Consider the following 26,507-nt stretch of genomic DNA (forward strand, 5'->3'; position numbering starts at 1 on the left):
TATGAGAATTTTATGAATTTGTCGATAATATTTCATAACATCAAGAATTATTTCGTAAAATATGCTCCCTGTTGTTATAATGAAATTGTTTCACAGCGGAACTGTCAAACTATGTGTCAACAAATTCTCTCAGAAAATATGTCCATACAAATCAAATATTGGAAATAAAAATAATTATGGGTCCCAAAGGAAATAAAAGCTGTACTATCTCTCAAATTGGACTTAACTGCACCCCCATTAAAAACCGTTCATTAGTTTATGGAGTTCACTGGAAACAAACATCAGGACACTGCATTTATATAAATATATAGATGAGCTATAAAGCTAATAAAGTGCAAACTGTTTATGACTTGTCGATCAAAATCGGTTACAGTAACTAGAGATTCGGTTCTGTGCGGTTCTTCTCTCTCTTCGCTAGTATATTGTAAGTCATAGCTACTACTACTGCCACCACATGTGAACCATAGACGCCTTATAAAGGGTTCCGATACCACGTTAGGAACATAGATCTTATATAATAGTCCGGTCAATTTAGACCAAAAAATGAGAGTGAAGTTACATAAAGTCCCAACAAGCTGAAAATCAGTGAAATTGTTCAAAACATAATTATAAACAATGTTTAAAAGTTCCCCATTATTCCCGTGTATGCATTTTTTTTATTCAAGGTCAAAGGTCAAAAAAATTAGTTTTTTCGCGATTTTCAGCAAAACGGTAAGCTTTATCATAAAAGTACTTCTTATAAAAATTGTAGATCATAAAATTATCTATAAAAAATGTATCAATACTTTTTTTCTTACCAGCCGCCGTTTCTGAGATATAACGATTCAAAAAGTTATAAAAAACGCGCTAACTACACTACCTCGTATAGGTGGCGTGGAAACGTGTGCACATTATGACGATAACAACTTTTATAACTTATACTTAACTATTGTTTTGAACAATTTCACTGATTTTCAGCTTGTTGGGACTTTATGTAACTTCGAATGTCTAAAATTGACCGGACTATAAATACACAATGTCAAAATGTGATTGTTAACTAAAAATATAAATTATAATACTGCTCTTAAAACACTAGAATTAAGTTTTGTATTTTACAATCGACGGTAATACTGTGATAGGCATGACAACAGATTTTTGCATTTCTCTTTTATAATGTCAATATATATTTTACTAGTACTATTTTAGAAATAAACCTTGTTTGTACAATAAAATACTGTATTTTTATTAACCTATGAAATGCCAATACAATAGTAGAAGCCACCTGCTGAGCTGTTTTGGCGCCAAACCCGGCGCGGCTACTTTAAAGCTATATAGCCACTTGTGTTTACAATAGTCGAGGTATCATTATTATGCGGTTTATGTTACTGGTTGCTAGATAAACAAGCTTGGTAAACAAGAAACGTGATTTATGATAGATTCGTGCTGTGATATCGCCGCTCTTTCAGAGTTGTAAGAGAAATTGTGACTATTTTGCTAAATGTGTTAAAATAAAAATATTGCAATTGAATTATTTGTATTATTTTTACTATAGTTGACGTTTTACTATGATCTTATGATTTCTTTCAAAATAATAAAAAAAAACAATTTCACAAAATAATGTTACCGTTGTATGCTAAGCAAAAATAGCTGCCGAATCCTTTCATCATATTATATTATTAAAACCATATTTTCTTTAATATTGTCACCATGCCCTTTGTAAGGATTAAGGGTTTTTATTACTTGTACGACTCAACGGACGTCCAGCAACGTCGTATAAACATATTGTGTTTCATGAAATGCTTACTCTAAATGCCCGTAGATTAATTTGACGACATTGCGAGAAAACTTAATATATATTCTTATATATATTAATTGTAATAATGGCTAAACAAATTGTCATGTAGGCACGTAGTCTTATGGGTACTCATAGAAACAACATTCTTAAACATACACTAATTTTAGAGTATGGCTGGCATATAAAAAAAACACTATTCTAGCCATTTAAACGCAGAAAATCTTTTAAGGGGTACACCCAACAACAAAAGTCGGCCATATAAACAACCCTGGTACCCCTTTAAGGGGTACAACTAGAAACTTATTGAGAAAATATACAATAAATAGTTGTACATAAATTTTTTCGCCGGCGGGATTATCTTATTTAGCATTTCTTACACGAAAGTCTTATAACCTGGATTCTGGAGAATGTGGCGACCTGGTGACCCTCGCCACGCCAGCCAGCTTCTCGCAGACGGCTTCCAGCTGAGCGTCCAGCATGAGCGACGCTATCTGGTCGTCGCTCAGCATTTCAACACTGAAACCATATACATTCATTTACATTTCTGAACCATGCCAAATATGGATAGATTTATTAATCAGATCAAGGACCCTGAAAGTACAAAAGTGCTTCAATATACTAAATGATATTAAAAATAAACTGGACCAGGTATAATATTTCATACATAGGTTTCCGATCACCTAATCACAACCGGGCTCGAGACTCCTCTCACACACCTGCCTACTTATCGCTATTCATTTTTAGGATTTGGCCAAACTACGACCACCTGAATAATTCATCTTGCATAAGTTATAATAAACATAATTTAAAAATACCGACAATTTAAAAAAATGCGAGCATCTTCAACGTGCATAATAACATTAAGTTTTTAAGACAACATATCCGACGAAAAGTTAAAAAAAAATATTTATATTGAGATTAAAAATATATTAATACATTCGGTCTTGTAAATATAAATGACGTCACGGCTCCACAATCATCACCGCCTCGCTTGAAGTTTTGGTTGTTATATTTGACACGAGCGTTTTCGCGCGCAACTCGAAGTGGTCTGATAAAAATACTTATAATACTTAAAAATTTAATAGTTATTTGCGATACAACTTATTATGTTGCTGAAATCAACTGTGTACCGACATGTAAGAATAGGAATCCTAAATCTATCATCATGCCTATTGTGATTCAGAACACTCTTGTCAAGTTAATCTGATAAAAAATTCTAATAGTTATTTATGCAACTACACAGTTGGGGTATTAAAACACGAATATGGGTTTGTGTGATAATAGTATCACACGGGTGTTTTAATACCTAATTATCAACAGTTGCATACAAGACTTTATCTACACCCATAATATGAGTCCTCTATAAGAGATTCTGAAACAGTTAACTTACTAGCAGTACAATAAAATAACATATAATAACAATAAAAAAGCCAGTCCTAGTAACCATTACATCAACCAAACGAGTGTTGTAATGTTGTACTGAATTTTATTACAACACTCGTTTGGATGATGTAATGGTTATAAGGACATTGAAAGGCATTTATTTTCTCAAAATTGATTCCTTTGGAATCATTTTTGATGTCACTTCTAATAACTACTAGATACTACTACCGCTTCGGAAACCAATGGCGCTCTGAGAGAGAAAAAGTGGCGCAAGACTCTCCCAGAATTCTTTTCTTGCGCTCTTTTCAATAAAAATATACAATATTGTACAATCATTTCTATCGCTATAAAATAATCACAATCTAGTCCCAGGCTGCCCGATCATTTAGATTGAGTATTTTAATGTTGGCAATAAGCTAACTGTTTTAGAATCTTTAATAGAGGATTTAAAGCATGGGTGTAGATAATAGTTATTTATGCAACTGTTGTGTAATAAGCACTCATGTGATACTATTATCACACTCCGCTTCGCCTCGTGTGATAACACCACGTTCGAGTTTTAATACCTCATTATCAACAAGACTAAAAAACCAACAACTCCAACATTAAAACACCCAATGTTCTAATAACCATTACATCATCCAAAAGAGTGTTGTAATGTTGTACTGAATTTCATAACAACACTCCTATTTTTTTTTCATTCCCTTCATGCTCAAAGAGTTTTAACAGACAGCCACATTCTTATTGCTCGATGCGTGGCATCTGTATGAATTTCAAAAAAAGAACATTTTGGTTTACGCGCGTTCCACACAACCAGAACGTGGCGCGCCTTAAAAAAAAGTAGGTTATTCGAATCCCGCCATTTTTCTTCGATATTTTTATTGTTTTGTTTACAAAAAATGATTAATTTCCAAAAGAACATAATATTCAATTTTAATTATTGCACTATACAAAATGTAAATTACTACTAAAATAAATAATTGTTTCATTAATACTTAGTTTATTTGTATATAATCAGTAATGGATTATATTAAGTTACTACTATGACTGGTGTTTTAATGTTAGCAGTAAGCTAACTGTTCCAGAATCTTTTAGAGGATTCATATTCTGGGTGTAGATAAAGTCTTGTATGTAACTGTTGATAATTAGGTATTAAAACACTCATGTGATACTATTATCACACTCGACTTCGCCTCGTGTGATGAACCCACATTCGTGTTTTAATACCCCTTATTACACAACAGTTGCATAAATAACTATAAGTTACCTGGGCATGCTGTCGGTGTCGGAGTGTATCTCGTCGGAGGCGGAGGACGCGTGCGAGTGTGCGGGGGAGCGCCGCGCGCGGGGAGGGGAGCGGCGCGGGGTGCGGGGCGCGCTACCAGAGCCGCGTCGCTCGCCGAACAGCGACAGTCCTGCGGTACGCAACTCACATACATACGTTTTTTTTTATTGAATAGGAGGACAAACGAACGTACGGGTCACCTGGTGTTAAGTGATCACCGCCGCCCACAATCTCTTGCAATACCAGAGGAATCACAGGAGCGTTTCCGGCCTTTAAGGAAGGTGTACGCGCTTTTTTGAAGGTACCCATGTCGTATCGTCCCGGAAACACCGCACAAGGAAGCTTTGTAGTACGTGGAAGAAAGCCCCTTGAAAATCGCACTGTGGAGGACCGCTTCACATCCGTCGTGCGAAGGTGGAATTCAGCGGCAGGAATCAGGTTAAACAGCTCTTAGGAACACTCCCCGTGACAAATGTGGTAGAAGACACACAATTAAGCGACTTCTCTACGCAACGCCAAGTGATCCAGCCGTTCACAGAGCACTGGGTCCCCCACAATTCGAACTGCTCTACGTTGCACGCGGTCAAATGGATCGAGCTGATACTGGGGTGCGGCAGACCAGAGATGACAGCAGTACTCCATGTGTGGCCGGAACTGAGCTTTGTAGAGCGCTAGAATTTGGGCCGCCTTGAAGTATTGCTGTGCTCTATTAGTGACGCCCAGTTACTTTTTTTTTCTTTTCTTTTCGTTTATATATTAAATTATTATTGCGTGATGACAATGAAGGTGCGTATTAATAGGATATATATACCTATACTATATACCTACATGTTTATGTATATTGTGTATTGCAAAAAATTTGCAAAAAAGTGGAAAGTGAATATTTTGCTTTTATACAAAAAATAAGCCTTTTAAGAATGCCTGACCACAGGCTTAAAAGCTAGATAGGCAGCGAGAACGGTTTTGTAGATGGAGCAATATTAATGTTCGAATTAAAAAAAACACAAAAAATTCGCTCGTTATGAAAAGTGGTTCAAGGGCATACTGCCATAATAAAAAACCAATTCGGTATTTGTTTTAATGACCCTTACCAATCCCTACCAAGGCTAGAATCGAACCCGATAACTGCCTGACGGAAAGAGAAAATTATTGAATAGCTCATAGCATGGTTTTTAACCCAATTTTTGATGATACCGTTCAGTCAACTCAGGGCAAGTCTTTCAGGCACGATATTACGGTGTACACTTAACCATCCCTTCACATTGATTTTAGGTATGATAATTTATGAAGTATTCAAAGCTCAAAAGAAATGTGTCAGATCTGTCTGCTCACTAAAAGCAACCGAATCATGTAAACCTCACTTTATTAAATTAAATATTCTTAGCATGCCATCAATATATATTTATGAAGTAGCAGTTATGGTAAAGAATAATATCTATAAATATGAAACGCTAATTATTTCGAAACGAAACGACAACAAAATTACGATCTTTGAAGTCCAGAACAGAGAAATTGTATCGAAACAGCATCTTTTGCATGGGACCAACAATTTACAATAAGTTACCTGACAATATAAAGCGCGAAAATATATTCTACTTTAAAAAGTCACTCAAATCTTACTTAATCAAAAAAGCATACTACTCATTAAAAGATTTTCTTGACGATAATATAGTAAATAATAAAAATTAACTTCAACTGAACTCAATATCATTGTGTAGCTAATGACATTATATTATAAATAAAAATGAATAATCCTATGAAATAATAACTATTGCATGATTGATGTTAATTTAAGTTTGCTTGGGATGTATATATTTTTTTAGTATAGTACAGTATATTATAATTGTTACAGAAATTAAAACGTGAACTGACTATGTATTCCACTATAAGTTTGCCTGCCTTATGGGTTAGGATAAGAGCACCTGTTAATTATAAGCCAACAACATCTTATTATTATTGCAACACCTTATCTTGCAAATAAAGATGATTTGATTTGATTTGAAAGCCTGGGTACCTTGAAACATCTCCTTGACTTTCTCCCCGGTGTCGTGGAGGATTGCGTCCAGGCTCTGCCTCCTGCCCCGCTCCAGCTCGGCTCGCAGACAGGCGCTGCGGTCGCCAATCCTGATGATGCGCCGTGGTGACGCCGCTGACACCTTGGACTCCATCGGACTGGGCGGGGACTTATCTGGACTCGACCGCGGCCGGAGAGAGCATTTCTCGAAGCTTACCTGTATGGTATAAATTATTTGATTACTTAAGTAAAATTTTGACACGATATTTGTGTCGACACTGACCTCTAGGTACTATATACCTCCTGACTGGCGGCTGACACAGTGCTTTTGTGCCTGTTTGATATTCGCCATTTTGGCGCTATTGGCCATGTAGCGAGAGTCTGCGGTACTAAAACTAGTGATGACAACTAATCAAACATCAATATATGGTGGGAAACTATTTACAAAAAAAATGTGAACTTTATTACGTTGATTCTTGAAGTATAAATAACACGGGAAACGAACGAAATTAATTCAAAATGCAAAAATACTTCAGAGTATTGTACGTTCCTTCGCAGCCATTTGTAATACGTCAAAATTAGTTCTCTGGACGCTCGCGAGTGGCGCTTCAAAGGTCAGAAAAATTAATACGTCTTTCTCTATCTAGAGCACCATATCTAATGGCGACGCAAGCAAATGTTTGAAATTAGATTTATACAAAAAATAAGCAATATCTGTGGCTTTATTTTTAAGATTAATAATTTGAAATGTCAGTGTCACCTCTTCAGGGCTAGAGTAGTCCAGATCAATATCTGTCCACGTGTCGGGGTCAGGTCGGTCCACCTTCCTCAGCCACTCTCGAACATTCTCGTCGTTGCTTGAACATATCTCTTCTAGAGTTTCACTGGCGTTTGATTCGCTAGCCGTATCGGTAATTGTGGATTGGTCTATATCTGAAGATAATGGTATCAAATTATTATGTAAAGTAAATTAGTTCGCTTGGTTCGTAACTAGATGGCGTCACTGTGTCGTGCTGAGTAGACCTGCTTTTTATGTCAATGTTGGTTAAATAGATCTTCGAGCTGATAGGTACTGCAGTACATCAGAGATAAGAGCAATAATCACTCAAAATTTCGTGAATAGTATCTAAATTGCGATATAAGGCGAATGTTTTTTTTTGTGAGTGAGATGAGCAGGACGTTCAGCTGATGGTAATTGATACGCCCCGCCCATTACAATGCAGGGCCGCTCAAGATTATTGAAAAGTCCAAAAAATCTGAGCGGCACAACAATTGCGCTCGTCAACATTGAGACATAAGATGTCAAGTCTCATTTGTCCAGTAATTTCACTAGCTACGGCGCCTTCAGTAATGCTTACACATTACTGCATCACGGCAGAAATAGGCGCCGTTGTGATACCCATAATCTAGCCGGCATTCAGTGGAAAGGAGCCTCCTACTGGTGATATGTTATTGTTATTCGATATTAAGTGTCGTGTTGTCGAAGAACAGTTAAGCGACAAAGCTGAACAACGTTAATTTTGCCCTATTCTGCGACATTCATAAGTCTTCTCGATCGCAGATTCAAGTAACTTTTAGCACTGGTCGAGGAACTGGTCGGTTTCCGAGAGAGCCCTGCATTGTGACTGAAGACTTCCTTTGAAGGCCGCCACCCATGTGTTAGGACCCGCCACACAGTCGTTGAATAACTGACTGAAGGTATGCCGAAGGCTAGCGCTTCATAATGCGTTCCACTATTTTTATATGCATGTCGTTAGCTGGATCCAAGCTGTTACCTTTTTTAGGAATTTAATAGACATGGGATATCATATAATAAAGAATAAATATTATTTCAATTTGATACATACATCATATAACAACATAGCCTTCCTAATATTTTTATATGGAAATAAGGGACGAGACGAGCAGGACGTTCAGCTGATGGTAATTGATACGCTGTGCCCATTACAATGCAGCGCCGATCAGGATTATTGGTCCTGAGCGGCACTACAATTGCGCTCGTCACCTTGAGACATAAGCTGTTAAGTCTCATTTGACAAGTAATTTCACTAACTACGGCGCTCTGAAGGCCGAAACACAGTAATGCTTACACATTACTGCTTCACGGTAGAAAAAGGCGCCGGTATATATACAAATTGAGGTGGACTGCGCAGAAATAGACAAGAACCTTATATATACCATTATACTGAGGATACATTCCTCAGTATAATCTACTATACTAAAGTAAGACTTCTAATGAGCGTATTATGTTATCAGATTATAATTTAATTACCATTTCTAGTAGATTGACGCCTCGACCGATGTCTGTGTATCTCATCAGATATCCTCTCCAAATTCCTTAACGCTGACGAATACTTCTGCTTCGCTTCGGTCACCTGTTCCTCTAGTGTCAGGATCTTCGCCTTCTGTGACTCAAGCGCTGAGTTTATCCGGGCCTTCTCCTCAAAGTACGGTCTATGGGAAATAACCAAGCGGCTCGAAGGACCAAGCGATATATAAGCTGTACCTTTATTATTATTCGTCATTTACTTGTATCTATAATTTTGACTGAGAACGTGCAAACTACAAGAGAGAATATTAATTCAAGTAATGGATTTTTTTAATAATAAAGGTACAGAAACAACACATAATTATGGACAATTTGTTAATTACCCACCATTTGCCAAAAGACCCAAATAAATGTTAATTTTTTTTCCATTAAAAGATAAAACCAGATTGGATGCGACAGTAATTAATGGACAATGTTTGCGTTAAATAGACAAAATTTGTATGAAACTTAAATAAAATAAATTTCAACTATTGCTTAGATCCTGACAGATTTTCAATGCGTTTCATATTGCAATCTAGTTGTCCACACCTGTCTTACCCAATCTTTTTATGGTCATCGAAATGCATCAAGCAAAGGTACACTGATCAGTATTTAGACGTCGTTTGGTACGAATCTTGAGCGGTATACCAACTGTATGCACAACGCTCGTTCGGGTAGTACTGCCACAAGTTTAATCAATTTTCAATTGGTCATTTACAAGGTTATTTTCAGACTTATTAACTATTAGTATATGTAACCCAGTCAATAAATATTAAAATGATTTTAAAATACACATTGTAAAGTTCACACTCGAGTGCTTTAGTGGACGTAATTATTTTTTTTATAATAAACTAGCTCACTAGACATTGTACTGTTCATAATAAAAAAAATCTTGCGGGTGGAATTTCGTAAAATACGTTTCGAGCTGACCTCTAGGTACTTGGCGAAAGGAATATTGCTACTAAATTTCAAGTCTCTACGCCTTATGGTTCCAGAGATATCGTGATGAGTCAATAAATAGGTGGAAATCTCTTATATGCAATGCACTGTATGGGTCTTGATCGAACCCAAAATACTGAGCAGCATCAAAATTGCGCTCATAATTTCGATACATAAATGTTTAGTCTAATTAATCCCAGTAATTTCACTAGCTACGGCGCCTTTCAAATCTAAATACAATAATGATTGCACATTAATTAAATTAAGTTTATAACACCGCGAATCTCCTCTCGTTCTAAGATAACTTTTTATGTATCACCTTATAAAACCAACTATGCAGGAAATACATTTGTGAGGCGCTCTTGTAGTTGTTACAATTCACATCTTACTCAAATTGATATAATATTTCCATTAAATATACAAAAATATAAGAAAATAGTAGGCGATATTATACTCAATGTATTATTGTCTATTGTAAATGTAGTGTACTGACATCTAGTCTTAACAGAGTATGTGTTAACTATCATTGTCACTGTCATGTCATCGACAGTGACACTAACCGTGTGACGTTGAGTGCTGACGAATGCACAGTACAGCGGAAGGCCAGTTCTAATCGGCTATTGGTGGCGTGCGGACGTGCCTGGGTGTAGTGCTACATAGTAAAGATTAGTAGTTTCACTCGTGAGCAAACGAGGAACATTACAGTACACATATTAGTATTTAATTTATGGAACTGTTTTGTCTTCTAGTTTATGTATATTTGAAACCTTACTATTAAGTAAAAGACTGTTTTGTTCCTTAATAAATAAATAAATTACTCTCCACCTCGCCTCTACTCGAAGCCTCTCACTGGTGTAAATGAAGATAGTAATTATTAGGATCGGTAACAAACACATACACGTAGGTATTGCCAAGAGACATAATCACCTAGAACACGCCTGTGGGAGACTATTTTGCACAGGATGCCGGCTAGATTATGGGTACCACAACGGCGCCTATTTCTGTCGTGAAACAGTAATGAGTAAGCATTATTGTGTTTCGGTCTGAAGGGCGCCGTAGCTAGTGTAATCACTGGGCAAATGAGACTTAACATCTTATGTCTAAAACAGAGACAAACAGTAGCTCAGAATTTTTGGATTTTTCAATAATCCTGAGCGGCACTGCAACAGTGTTGTTGTTCTCTTGTGCTCTTGTTATTATGTGTTCCAGTTGGTACAGTGACGGATTAAGCAGGCAACCGCAATGGCAAGGTATATGATATCCTTGATCAAGTTTATTTCATTTCTATTATGTACAGCTATGAAGATAGACTGAGAAAATACAATTGATAACGGATTATGTATTGAGACGCCCCTGCGATACGGACCTAAGTCTCAAGGAGACGGGCGCAGTTTGGCAATTCGAGGGTTGTGTTTAAAGGTAAAGCTTTACGTCATTTTCTGTTGTGTTACGACCCATACCATGGCGTTACTGTTACAATGTTACCGCTCAATATTAGATGGATTTACCGCCTTGCTTTTACCGTTACTTTCTACGATAAAATGCTCGATGTTCGTAAACATACAAGCAATGATCGTCGCCTATTGTAATAATTGTAAATAATAATATACGCGACTATACATCAGCACATAATAGTAGCATACAGCTCAAGATCCGTATCTGAGTCCACAACAATATGAAAATTGAAATGAAACTTTATATCACGTAAATACTATATGTAATATTAATAAAACTCATTTTTAAATTGTTAATAACCGATAGAAAATATTGTTGCTTTATTTGTTTTATTGTTACTACCACTGGTCTGGCGGCTGTCAAAGTCCTTTGGTGCATGGTTTGATATTCGCCATTTTGGCGCTGTTGGTCATAACGAGAGTCTGCGGTACTAAAACAAGTGATGACAACCTAAGCTAAACAAACATCGATAGGAAATAGTAGATTGTTAACCGAGGGTCGAAAGATTCATTTCCCGAGGTATTTAGACGCCCGAGCGCAGCGAGGGTGGCTACAGTCCGTGTAGGAATTGATTCTTTTACCCGTGTTAAACACTCTAATTTTCATTTTAAATATGAGAAAAATAAAACTAGTTGTTAATCTAAACTATTTATTTATAATATGTAATAATACTAGTAACACCTATTTAAAATTAATTGTCAAATTAGGACAATTCGTGATATTAAAAGTTACATATTTGTTCGGAATGTTTATGCTCTTTAATATATTATGACAAATTTGGCTGTTCTGGATATCTGTAAGACTCTGGTAAATATCATCAGACGATAGATTCCATGGCGGATACTCCGTCAATTAATTTAATTTCGCCACAGATACATAACTGAACATGAATCAGTATCCTGCCAAATAATGTCGACTTTTTAAATTTTAAATATGGAACTCACCGCGTACTTAATTGTTACGGCCTTTTCCGCTCAAAGAAGTTTACGCTAAGTTCACACTGGCAGTTTAGAAAGTTATTATGTTTTTTCTTTACTTAAAACTCATCAAACAACATTACTTTCCGAGCATGAGAAATGAAAACTAATAACTTGATCTTGATCTGATTATTGGGTGGAAAATGCTGCTTCCCTCCATAGAGAGGGAAAACTTATGATGAGATGTGTGAACTTTAAAAAGAGAACTGCTGTGAAGAGTTTTATGTAAAAAAAGGACTAATTAAAAAAAATGCTGCGGTCATGTGACTTTCTAAACAGCCCGTGTGAACAATATTACGCGGTAAGTTCTATATTTGAAATTTAAAAAGTCGACATAAATTGGCGGGATACTAATCTGTATATAAACAACTAGTTTTATTTTCCTCATATTCGAAATGAAAAGTATTGTTTAACTCGGGTAAAAGAATCAATTCCTACTCGGACTATAGAAGACCTCGCTGCGCTCGGGCGTCTAAATACCTCGGGAATTGATTCTTTCGACCCTCGGCTAGCAATATACTATACAAAAAAATGTGTACTTCATTACGTTCATTACTTAAGTATAAATAACACGGATTAGAACCGAAATTAATTCAAAATGCAAAAATATTTCAGAGTATTGTAGGTACGCTTCACTTGCAGTCATTTGTATTATACGTCATAATAAGTTCTCTAGACACTCGCAAGTGGCGCTTCAAATAGTCACAAAAATTTGCTGTCAAACATATGGAACAGCCTGTCCAGTGGTATGTGCTGTACGTGATTTCGTTTCATTTCAATTCCTGTGTTAGAAACATAATGTTATTTTACGCAAGTTTATCTTCTACTTCATTCCAATAACACAGAGATGCAAAGCGGTCATAACACAAAGAGTAATATAGTTTTCCAGACACCAGTGAACATTTGAAAGTTTGTTCGAAACTTATTTCCAACCATAGAAAAACACTTGACTTATTCCAAGACTGATTTATTGCGAAATTAAGGTAAAAAACCTCCATTCAAAAATGTAAGGGACGCAAAAAGCAAATAGCATATTTCGAAATTTTACTTCACGATTGTCAGAAATGAAAGTCGATTACGTTTGCAGAGATGAGCTGACTATTTTTTTTTGTCTAAATGTCCAGATGTGAAGATTACACGTTCTCAATATTACAAGTTGAAATAGAAACAGCAGAATGCATGGAAGTGATTACCTGAAATCGATTGATTTCCTTGATTTGTGAACGATGCCGGACTCGAACCCGCGCAAACCGTTCATAAATTTCGGTTAAAATTTTAATTTGTATTATTAATGCCAGAAGTGAAGGATATCACTTTAAAATAACAAATTATTAACATTCTTCTTTGGTTAACATTATACATACTCGATTGAGAAAAGAGCTTGTTAGTAAACTGTTGTACTGGATAACCATAAATTACAGAAACATGTAAAGATAGGTAAATGAAAAAAGTACCAAACGTAGTTTCATGGGCGGATGCGTGCGACCTGCGAAAAATACATTACACTGTGCAAACTAATTGAAGCAGAGCACTAAATGTTACTGTTAGTGCTGTAAGCTACTACTTCATAGGAAGAAAATAGAAGTATGCCATTACAAGGGTTGCCAAAAGCAATATTTAAAAGAGTTTATTTGTCTTTGGTCATCAATTACAATTGACATCTGTCAGTTAGCGAGTTGAGAATCACTGTCATTGTCATAAGTGACGTATGTCATACTGAAAGTTTCTGGACTGGCCCTAAGACAACAATTAAGTTGCCAGGACTTTTAATTGGCATTTAGTTTTAAGCAGCATCTCATAGCTGTGTGGGTTTTCCTGGTTCAGTGAATTCAGATTGCGAAAATTATACATAATTTCAGTTTTTTTTTGCGGACATTCCATACATCTAATAATGCTAGTCGTAAAAATTAGTACTATGCACTGTTGCAAAAATATTAAAAAATAATTAGGCCCTGTTATGCCAAAATGTATTCAAATTACATCGATAATTATTTATTTCGTTTGACCTTTAATTACTCTTGGTGCAAATACGTTAATATATGAAATATTTTCACATTTTGGTCTAGCTTTTGATCAAATTCAAAGATCCTTTGAAAAGAGAAAATTATCTGGATCTTATTACCATTGAGAATACATTAACCAAGAATATTATTTGGAATTCTTTTATTACCTTAGTTTTCTGTTGGTTCACATACATAATATATATTCTTACCCCCTTATTCAAAATGGTCCGCTAACTTTAAACACCCGCTTAGGAGTGTTTTTTCTCATTCTGACTTAGGTCAACAGAAGAAGACAGAGTGAGAATTAGCAATGCTTTAAATTAGCAGACTATTATGAATAATGGGGTTATTGTTTTTTTTTTGTTTTGATTGTCACTTTTCGGCATATCAAGCTCTAATTATATTTATCTCGAATCATCACTGCCAGCGGTACTATAAATAATCGGTTCGTCATTATTTCAGATGTTACTTTTGTGTTTCACGAATATCGATGTGATATTACGGCTGACTATGCCCACCGTACGTCCGATAACACATTATATTGCCGCGCGGGCAGCGAATGTTTGACATTAGTAGTTACAATCATCAGTATTTTAACGTTAGTTGAAACAGCGTATAAAATTTACGATGCACTATTGTTTATCTATGGCTAAAGAACCATTCGATACTGTCTGAAAAAGTATTTTAAGAGTGAATGTTTTTTTTTAAATATTCATGAGCGATGCAATAACTAAACTTGGCTACAGGGCTTGGAAATAAAAAAAAAATCTAACACGTTCATGTTCAAGTACCTACAGACAGATCTTAGATTAGATCAGATTTAAATCAATTTTGATCTATGTTTAACCGAAATAATACGGGTTTTGGTTATTTAAGCTCAATAAAAGTTTCGTTGACTAAACAGTTCACGCGGCAACTGTAAAGGATTGATAAGAGATGAATTGTGTGTACAATGTTGCTTGAACTCAGGGGCGTGCATATCATATAAGCAATTAGGCAGTGCTTACCTCGTTATAAATCGAAATAAATATAGCACTAGTGTTAAATTTAATTTAGTTTAATTTGGTTTCGTTATTTTATAACCAAACTTGTATTAAACAAGCACTTTTAATATTTTTCCTCACGCTAGATAGTATCTACTATGTATCTACCTACGATAAGCAATCTTTACATATTCCAAAGCTCATATACAACTAGTTAGATACATAGTGCCAACCTTTTTTTTTTAATGGAATAGGTGGACAAACGAGCGTACGGGTCACCTGTTGTTAAGTGATCACCGCCGCCCACAATCTCTTGCAATACCAGAGGAATCACAGGAGCGTTGCCGGCTTTTAACCTTGCTAGGAAGCCAATGCACGCCCCTGCTTGAACTAATACACTGATAACTACCTGGACTTAGCTATGTGCCGCTTGAGGTTGTTCTGCAGCTGTTGAACGAGCGTCGCGGCCGCGCGGTGTGCGGCCGCCCTACAGCGCTGCGTCACCGCTGCGGACGACCTGTCAGCTTCTGCCTGTGAGGGAACGCCTTTATATAATACAGCTATTGTATGTTATGCCTACTACTCGGTTGTTTCGAGTTAGTAAGTCTTTTGTTGGGCGATGTATATGCATCTACAATATGATCCCAGAAAATGTACAAAACAAATGTGTTACGAAATTTAAAAGAATTGTTAAAAAAATATTGTGTGGGAAAGGTTATAATAGCATAAACGATTTTCTTAATGATACCACGGACTGGGAATAAAGCGAACACCCTCAGGCTCTTTAATTGTAAATGTTTATTGTACGATATCACATTGTAATCCATATTTTATATTAAAAAAAAGCCCGCTGAGTTTCTTGCGCCCTTTCTTCTCAGGCAGTCTCTTTTGAATGGGTGGTAGTTTTTGACGTTCAATAAGTGATTTTAAATCCTATTTTGAATAAAAATATTTGAATTTGAAAATGTCGAAGGTCACACCAGCATCCTCCAATTCCCAATAAAACAAGACATTTTTTTACTGAAATTGCGCATTTTTGGCGCTTTACGAAAAAAAATTGAGTTGAAAATGAACATGAATTTATTTTGGAATAAAAACTGACACATTCACAGAAGAAGTTAATGAGAACAAAATATACGCTTAATCTAATACTTCACTTACTTAATACAAAAGAAACAAAAGCAAAACTTAACGTGGCAGTGGTCTTCCAAAACTTGAGTCCACTCAGTTATCGTTGTGTCCATTGTAATCCATACAAACAAACGGACAGCCGTGTTTTTCCTTCGGTTATACTGCGAAAACAACTAAACCGATCGCAATAATACTTATACCATAACACGCTTCGGAGGTTTTAGTATATGATATGTTGGTGATTACTTATTCGGAACCTTATATGTTTTAATAAACCGTTTTTTTTACTTTAAAAAATTGTTTATTGATGTAGGCGTTACTTTGCGGAAATCCATAATTATACAAATGATTTGAGTTTTCTTAAGTGTTAATTCCGCCAATATTTGTCTTTAAACAATTCGACACGTGTTTCGCCTCTACACAAGGCATCCTCAGGACGTGTTGTCTCGCCAAAATCTGGCACGAGACTGAATCAAGTGAGCCGGAAGCCGCTCTTTTATACCCTCGTCCCATGAAATGACGCGCTGTGATTGGTCGGCTTTTGTGACGTTTTATTATTATTATTACGCAACAAAGGTGATGGGACTAAATTTGTTTGTTCATTCAACAATGTAAACATGTTATTTTTGTGTTTTATTATTTCTAATAGAACACACTCTAAATGCCGTATCAGAACGTGTCGTACTGTTCACGTCATGTCCGTTGACTTAGTTCACAAAGGCCGTCTCTTATATTTTAGAAATTGTTTGAATATTAAGACAAAATACTTGACTTGTTAAATTTTTTATCAAATCTTTATTTCAATTTAGTTAGTTATATTATATTTCAACTGGTTTTGACATATGACATTGTGTGATTAATATCTGCTTATTATTATTATTATTATTGTGTGACTAGTGCCTCTAATCTATATGAGTTAGATTTTGCAGAAGAGGGCTATTCGCGCTATTTATAAACTAGGCCCTAAGGAATCATTGAGAGCAAAATTCAAAGAAATTAACATCTTGACTGTTGCTTCTCAATATATTTTTGATAATGTAATGTATGTTCATGGGCACATAAGTGGATTTGCGAGAAACTGTCATAACCACAATGTTAACACCAGGAACAGACATAAGCCTATAATGCCTACTACTCGGCTAAGTCGAGTTAGTTAGTCTTTTGTGGGGCGATGTATATGCTTTTACAACAGGATCCCAGAAAATGTTCAAAACAAAAGTATTACGTTATTCAAAAGAATTGCTAAGAAACGTTTGTGTGGTAAAGGTTACTATAACATAAATGACTTTCTTAATGATACCACAGATTGGGAAAGGATTCCCAATCTGTGGACCGCCCTCAGGCTATTAAATAATAAGTTTAATTGTACAATGTTACTTTGTTAATGTTACTTTAATTGTAAAACATATTTTTGATGAAAAAAAAGCCCGCTGAGTTTGTTGCGCCTATTCTTCTCAGGCCTGAGGCATTCATTTTGGAATGGGTGGTAGTTTATTTAAACTTTCAATAAGTGATGTCACATCCTATTTTGAATAAAAATATTTGAATTTAAATTTTACCTATTAATTTGACATATTTTTATGGACAACTACACTAGCGCATTAGGTACAACCTGTAATGTTAGTGTAAAATATATAAAAGTGAAATTATATAAATAAACTAGCTGAACCAGCAAACGTTGTATTGCCGATATTAAAATCGCGATACAAAAGTAACTGTTGATCGTAGATGGGTGAAAATTTGAAGCTGTATGTATTTTTAATGCTGCCTCATAATCAAACAAATTTAAAAAAAATGTCATAAAAATAAAAAAATTAAAATTTGGTGTGTACCATCCTTAACACTTAGGGGGATGAAAAATAGATGTTGTCCGATTCTCAGACCTACCCAATATGCACTCAAAATTTCATGAGAATCGGTCAAGCCGTTTCGAAGGAGTTTAACTACAAACACCGCGACATGAGAATTTTATATATTGTATACTTAATTTATATGGCAAACCAAGGTTTGTTGAGAATATTTATTTAGTTAGGAAATTGTCGTATACTATTTATTTGTCTTATTTATTTATATTAAAAATGGCGCGAATCATTCTCGTCGTCTTATAAACATGAATTGATTCATTAATGGGCGCTGATCTTTAAATAGATTTGTCAATTAAATTGAACCTTACATCAAGGCGGGTTTGATTTTGCATTGATACATGTTTATTATGTGTGGGTACATAAATGCTCAGGGCCGGATTTAAACTTAATGCCGCCCCTGGGCACCGGAAAAAAATCCGCCCCAATACTGGAATTTCACTTAAAGTAAAAATATATAAAATACTAATTTAAATCTTTAATTCCACAAAATAAAATAAAAACGTTTATAATTTTAAATCTCCAAGGAAATAAATTGATTAAATCTTTTTTATTATTAATTTTGACTAAATGTGCCAAAATTATAATTTACAAATAATGGATAAATTGAATTTCTTTAATTATCAATAAAACCAAAAATTATTAATAAACAGAATTAATTAATTATATTGAGCAATCACGATAAGACTAAAATTTTTTTTTCACTTTCAAAAATTTGTCGCCCTGGGCACTCGCCCCAACTGCCCCTAGTGTAAATCCACCGCTGTGGATACTCCTACCATTGACTTTATGTACTAACAATATTTATGTATGTAAGCGCACCATAGCTAATATTTACATTGAAACATTGTATGGGAGGCAGTTTACAACAGTTTTTATTTTTCTAGAAATAAGGGACGAGACGAGCAGGACGATCAGCTGATGGTAATTGATAGCCCTGCCCATTACAATGCAGTGCCGATCAGGATTATTGAAAAACCCACAAAATTCTGAGCAGCACTGCAATTGTGCTCGTCACCTTGAAACGTAAAATTGTTGTCATTTGCCCAGTAATTTCACTAGCTACGGCACCCTTCAGACCGAAACACAGTATTGTTTACAAATTACTGCTTCACGGCAGAAATAGGCGCTTTTGTAGTACCCATAATCTAGCCGGCATCCTGTGCAAAGGAGCCTCCCACTTCTCATTATCAATACCTATGGAGCTATTACTTAAACCCATGTGTTATCATTGAACAACAAACAGATTAATGCAAAAATCATAGAATATACTTGCGTATAGACCATAGGTTCTCAAAGTGGGCGATAACGCCTCTTTGTGGGCGTTTGAGACTTTCGGGGGGGCAGTAGAAGACCCAGAGAAAATTAGGGGGCATTGAGATGGCGCAGATGGGGCGTGGGTAGATTAAAAAATATAGTCTAAAAAGGCAAAAAAATACATGAAAATGCTCTAGAAAAAAACATATTCTCAAAGTTGGCGGTGAGCAAAATAAGGTTGAGAAGCTATGGTATAGACGATCTGACAGCCCGATACTTAATACGTGACCAATTTTGATTAGCTTGTGGCATGGCTACGCGCATCCCCACGAAGAACCAGTCCGGGCGCTCCGGGGGTGAAGACCGAGGCGAGCGGCGGGAGGCACGGAACCATACCGACTTTTAGTTGACCGACAATACCCCAAAAGTTGATTTGTGCCTTAGTTAGTGGTTTTGTATTCAAAGTAGTAAGGATCTAATGCAAGACGTTGGTCACTGTTTGACGACCCATATAGCCGAATGGTTAGTGACCCTGACTACTAAGCTAAGGTCCTGGGTTCGAATCCCTGTAGGTGCAATCATTTATATGATAAATATGGATGTTTGTTTCCGAGTTATGGATGTTTATATGTATTTATGTATGTTTAAGTATGTATATTGTATTAAATATATCGTTGTCTTGTCCATAGTACAGGCTATGCCTAGTTTGGGGCAAGATAATTTGTGTAATAATGTGTCAATATTATAATTATAACTGTTTATGACCTGTCAGTCAAAATCGGTTACAGTCACAATAGATTATCTTACCTTTTCTATCTTGCTGTATCGTAGATTACTCGTTTTTTGGCTAAACGCTTGTATATGATATGTCTATGCAGTAGAACAGTGAAAACTTTGAAGTTGTTTGATATATCAACCTGATTGACTCTATGCGTCGCGTGGTTGAGCATTTCCTGCCACGCAGGATCCAGGGTGAGTCCACCGGAGCCATCAGCGAGCCTGGCGAGGCCCTGTTCGGCCAGGTAGACCATTTCTCGTGCAGCAGCATGGGCACTGTTGGCTTTATCGTAGGCAATGTTTGCTGTCTGGAGTTCTTGTGATGTCTGGAAGTAATTATATTTCATATATATTTAAGACTCCTGCTTCAAGAGTCCTACCTCTCCGAGACGCAATGGCGACGTCGCCGGCTATGTAGGCATGGCTACCTTCGTTTGTCAAATGGAGTAGCCAGCCCTTTGAAGTTTTCTCGGATTAAGAGAAACAAGACAAAAGAAATGCTAGAAAACCGCACTGCGGGGGACGCACATCCAGTTGATGTAGATTGTAGAAGATATTATTATTCTAGTAATTATAACTAGCTGACCCAGCAAATTTTGTATTGCCATATAAAGTAAAAAAAAAAATATTTTGGGGAATAAAATAGATGCGATCGATTCTCAGACATACCAAATATATCGTACTACAATTATTGTATTCGATTGCCATCTTGCAACCCTATAGCGGATTTGTGAATAATGTAAAAATCGCGATACAAAAATATTTGTAGATCGTAGAAGGGCGAAAATTTGAAGTTGCATGTACTTTTCAATGCTGAATCATAATAAAATAAAATAAAATAAAAACATATAAAAAAATATTTAGGGGTTCACCCTTATTATTTAGGGGCATGAAAAATAGATGTAGATAAATCGGTTCAGCTGTTTCGGAGGAGTTTGGTAACAAACACCGGAACACGAGAATTTTATATATTGGAGATAGTTTATGGCGTGTAGTCTGGTGTCGCCAGGCATCTCTTAAACTCTTCAGCTTTAAGATCAACCACAAGCTCTTGTTTTCCTTCCGGAGATTTATAAATAATTAAATAGATTTAATTTAAAAACAAAATTGACGAATGAGGGACTTAATCAAATCAAAAATATTTTATTTCGTAGGGAAATTACATTACACTTGAATTATGTAATTTTTTATACTACAGCTTTTTTATGAAAATACGGGACGAGACGAGCACGACGTTCAGCTGATGGTAATCGATACGCCCTGCCCATTACAATGCAGGATTATTGAAAAACCCAAAAATTTTAAGCGGCTCTACAACCGCGCTCGCCACCTTGAGACATAAGATGTTAAGTCTAGTTAAGGGCAAATGTCCAGTAATTTTACTAGCTACGGCGCCCTTCAGATCGAAACACGATAATGCTTACACAGTACTGCTTCACGGTAGAAATAGGTGCCGTTGTGGTATCCATAATCTAGCCAGCATCCGGTGCAAAGGAGCCTACCACTGGTAAAAAAAGCTCATTCGTAAGGTAGATTTCCCCAGCGAAGAACGAGCAAGAAACTCTATGGTTGTTCTGTTGAAAACAAATTATTTGCAGGAGGTCTATTACCAAAATCGAAAGCCGAAGTTTCGGTCCGAAACGAAAGAACGATGAACTTCGAATTAAATCCTATTACCGAAACTTCGGATCTGAAAATTGCGGACCATAGTCAAACAACGAAAAAGTAAATGTCAAGTGAATTTGGGAATAAGGTAAGCGAAAGACAAAATTTCTGATCGCGAACTTCGCATTCGACGCACTTTCGTAATAGGAAAATGTACGATTCGTCAACCGAAACTTCGTATTTCGATTTTGGTAATAGCGCTCATAGTTTCTCGTTCGCACAAAGCACAATTTGAGATACATACAATGTTCGCTCTGAATCTCGCTTCATAGTAAGGTCTGGCTTTGTGCACGCTGGTTCCAAGTTTCTTTGTGAGCTGCTGAATGCGGAGATGACCCTCAGCTAGCAGGCGGCGGAACACGAGTCGAGCCTCGTCAAGTTCCACCTCCAAGCGGTTTATTTCATCTGTAGCTGTGTTTAAGCGTTCTAGTTCAATCTGAAATTATATAATACTAGCTGACCCGACAGACGTTGTGCTGTACATAATAAATAATATACTGTTTTTTTTTTTTGGATTTGTCAAGAATATTTCATAACATCAAGAATTATTTCGTAACATAAATGCTCCTTGTTGTTAAAATGAAATTGTTTCACAGCAGAACTGACAAACCGTGCATCAATAAATTCTCTCATAGAAAATATGTCCATACAAAACAAATATTGAAAATAAAAATAATTATGGGTTCCAAATCGAAATAAAAACTATCCTATCTCTCAAGTTGGACCAAACTGCACTCCATGAAGTAATCCCCAATAAAATCCGTTCATTAGTTTGGGAGTCCATCGCGGACAAACGTGTCACGTAATTTATATATATATTAAGATTAACATATTGTGAACCTTTATTGCTTGACAATTTTATTACATACTAGCCATGTCCCGTGGTTTTATTCGAATACCGATCTCGTGGTAGTTGAAAGTCTACTAAGTCGGACTGTAGATTTATTTTTGTTATAGTTGTATTTCTTTTATTATCTTTTGAATGTTAAGTCCGATTTTAATAATTTCAAAAGTATTTCACGGGTTAATACCCGTGTTAAAAACGGTCTTTTATAATTTAATGGGATATGGATTAATACAGATTTATGAATAACTAGCTGACCCGGCAAACGTTGTTTTGCCATATAAAGTATAATTCACGCGATAGTTTTATAAGTAATAAAATATTGCCTATATTATAGCCTGTATATCATTTTGTTCTATTGCAATAGTTTTTGCAGCGCACGCAAAAATAGGTTTTCGATTTTACACCTTGTGTTACAAAATAGTAATTTTATTATGGATCCCTAATTTTGGAAAAAAAAAAGCATTAAGTATTTGCTAAAAGAGGTCTGAAAGTAGACCCAATTTATACAGATTTTAGAAAAGCTTTTGATAAAGTTAACCATAATATTATATTATTGATGATATATGGAGTTATGGAGTTCTTCGAAATCTTTTAAGATGGCTAGAATCTTATCTGCTTAACAGAAGTCAATTGGTGAGACTCAAGTGATATACTTCAGAGCCAATTATCATTTTCGGAGTACCTCAAGGCTCACACCTGGGTCCCCTTTTCTTTGCAATTTTTTTAATGACTTAGTTGAAAAATTGTCATCACCATGTCTTTTTGTGTCAAATTAATGATATGAGTGATTTTGCATCTTCAGAAGCATCTATTTACTTTATTAGATTGCTGAAAGCAAAACCATATGCATCTTAATACATATTACAAATGCTTGTTATTTCATTCACCACAAAACGGTTAAAAATTATTTTTCAGTAAAAAATTAACATTCAACCTCTTGAGAGTAAAATTGTTATCAAGAATCTCGGTATACTGTTTGATGATCAACACAGTTTTCCCAATCATTACAATAGTATATAATAAAGCTTACAAGAATCTGTGTTTCAAAGCAAGAACCAGGAAATTGTTTAAAAAACCACATAGCATCATTTTGTTGTATAACACATGTACGGACTTCTCAATAATTTGGTCCCCTTGCTATGGATGTACATTCTAATAATATCAAATGTGTTCAGAAGAAATGCCTGAGTATACTCTCTTACCATTGTGGTATATCCAGGCAAATTACCTCCTATGCTGACATTCTTGCCAAAATTTAAATGACTCCACTCCACATATTCATGATAAACAACAAGATTTGTTGACCCTCCACAAAGTACTACAATCCAACTTAGACTCCCCCGCTTTGCTATATCAAATAAACGGGCCGATGATCAAAATCCTTTACTCTAGACATTGGTTCAAATAACACCTCATATTATAACCCAATCATAAGAATGTGTCGGTCAAATAATGAAATAGCCAAATTAGACATACATGTAGATGATTTCAATTCTAGACTTTCATTATTTTTTAATAAACTAGGTGAAATAATTAAGTAGATTAGTAACTTGTAGTTGATTTGATTTAAAAACCTTATTCAACCTGCATGACTCTATAGGATTGCAATAAGATTTAAATGTCATTTAATTAAGACTTTCGGTTAGAAATTATTGTGATCTGGTTGGATTGCCTAAATAAAGAAATTAAATAATAATTATGAATAATAATAATAATGTCAAAATAATTGATATTGATTAATTGTGATCATAAGTAATAAAAATTGTTCTTATAATTTAGCACTGAAAAAGGAATGCTGAAATGGTTTGGACACATGGAGCGAATGAGTGAAGAAAGAATGACGCATCAAATATATAAGGCAAGTGTGTGTGGGCAAGTCGGTCGTGGGAGACCTCGTAGAACATTAGTCGACCAAATTAGGTGCGTTTTGAGCAAAGGTGACGTCCGAAGCACTCACAACCGGCGAGCATGTATGAAAAGAGAAATGAATGTAGAGGAAGCGCATGAGGCTTGTAAGGATAGAAGCAAATGGCATTCTATTGTCTCTGCCTACCCCGACGGGAACAAAGCGTGAGTGTGTGTATGTATAATTTATCAAAGCATTTTTGTATCAATGAGGATAAATGAGGTATATTTATTGCTTCATAAATTAAGTACTTCCCCAAGGGTCACAACCAATTTGGTTGTGAAAACCTGTGGTTTATAAGAATTCCCTTCTGTAATAGGAGGCAGTACAATATAATATATCAATTCATCAAGTCGCTATCACTTCAGTAATTTAAATTATACTTAAAAATGTTGAAATTAATTTGTATTTAATAAGTCAAAGGCAGTTGTTAATACAAATTCACATAATACCGGTGTATGTTGGATCAAATTAACACATTTTGTAGGTAGTATCCATTCTATGTTATTTAAATTAACACTTTTTATATTCGATCTTATATTATTATAAATTTAAATACCTATAGCAGCCCTGATTATTTGATTCTAGTGAAACGAAGCCTAAATTTTCTTTTAATATTGTTATAAATGATTGTTAGCATTAATATTATTATTTTTGTTATTGTATTGTTGTTTTTCATAATTTTTTGTCGACACTTGTTGAGTGATACAGTTGAGGATTCTTTATTTTCTGTTTAAAAATAACACAAAAAAACAGTGCATATTAAATGTCACTAGACTGTCTCCCCTTCAAGTTGCTGAATGATAAAAGAACAGATTTAAAAAAAAATCAAAAACAATGCAAAAAATACTTCAACAACTTCACTCAATTTTATTCAAAAATCAAGTGATCACAATAAAGCAGAGGTAGTGATAGCCAAGATGTTAATCAAAATAAATGATTGTTAATTTCTTCTGTACCTATGTTGTATATCTATTAAAATAATACAATAATATTTTTTATAAATAGTTTAGAAATAAATATATAAATAAATTGTAAGTAATAAGGTATCAGCGACACCAAAAATATTCCGATAATGTTGTTGTAAAATGATATAATAAATTATAAAACTTTCCATAAAAACAAAAAAATATTTACAATTACTAATTAATAGTTTTCTTTGTATTTAATATAATATCCTCAACAATAATATTATGTGAGAACCATTGTTGATTGTGCGAACTTATTATAATTTATTGATTACCTACCTGCACCCGAGGATCTAGTGTTTCGGAGCATTCAGCAGCAGTGTCATTCATTGTTTAAAAATATTTAATATCTGTTGAGACAACTCTAATAATAAAACAACCATTTTATTGGATACAAGTACATATTATCACAACTAAATTTATATGACAAAATAAATAAAACATAGCTCCTCTTGGCGATCGGCGGTAGCCAATGTTGCCAACTTGCCAGCTTTGAGCTTATGAGTTATTCCCAAAAAGTTAAAGTATTTTCCCAAATTAAAATTAGTCCTCTAATGATGAAATATGTACATAAATGCAATTTTATTGTTTTGGCATTTAGCAAGAATGTAACACAATAATAGAATTTTGAAAGTGATGTAATTTGGCTGTAGCTAATGAATACTGTCACTGAGAAACATTGTTAACGAAGTTGGTAAAAAAGATTCGGCCTAGATTCGTTACATCCCTTAAGCGGAACCTAACCAAACTATCACAAAACTACCATTGAAGTTTATCCTTTCCTATAAAAAAAAGAGTTATTGAAATCTCGATATTGAGTTATTCGTAAATTTGTTGTTCACATACTGCAAGTATAATGTAGCAAATTTAAGACTAATAGTTTTCTCATGGTTGCCATTGTCAGATCTAGACCAATTTTGCTATGACTTATCAAAATCGGTTCACCTAGTCCAAAGTTCTGAGGTAACAAACA

The 26,507-nt window shown here is 35.2% G+C and overlaps 1 protein-coding gene across 1 annotated transcript; it reads right to left on the reverse strand.

Moving 5' to 3' along the window:
* Positions 1 to 14: 14 nt before the first annotated feature.
* LOC126969916 (SH3 domain-binding protein 5-like) lies at positions 15 to 26,021 on the reverse strand. Its single transcript, XM_050815547.1, has 9 exons — positions 25,814 to 26,021; positions 22,058 to 22,249; positions 20,289 to 20,474; positions 15,531 to 15,652; positions 8,729 to 8,910; positions 7,217 to 7,389; positions 6,457 to 6,673; positions 4,425 to 4,572; positions 15 to 2,290 (listed from the first exon to the last, which is right to left on the reverse strand). Exons 1-9 carry the CDS (start codon positions 25,862 to 25,864, stop codon positions 2,161 to 2,163), a joined length of 1,401 nt encoding a protein of 466 aa, XP_050671504.1. The 5' UTR covers positions 25,865 to 26,021; the 3' UTR covers positions 15 to 2,160.
* Positions 26,022 to 26,507: the final 486 nt, after the last annotated feature.

This window comes from Leptidea sinapis, chromosome 19 (genome assembly GCF_905404315.1).
Source record: "Leptidea sinapis chromosome 19, ilLepSina1.1, whole genome shotgun sequence".
NCBI classification, from domain to species: Eukaryota; Metazoa; Arthropoda; class Insecta; order Lepidoptera; family Pieridae; genus Leptidea; species Leptidea sinapis.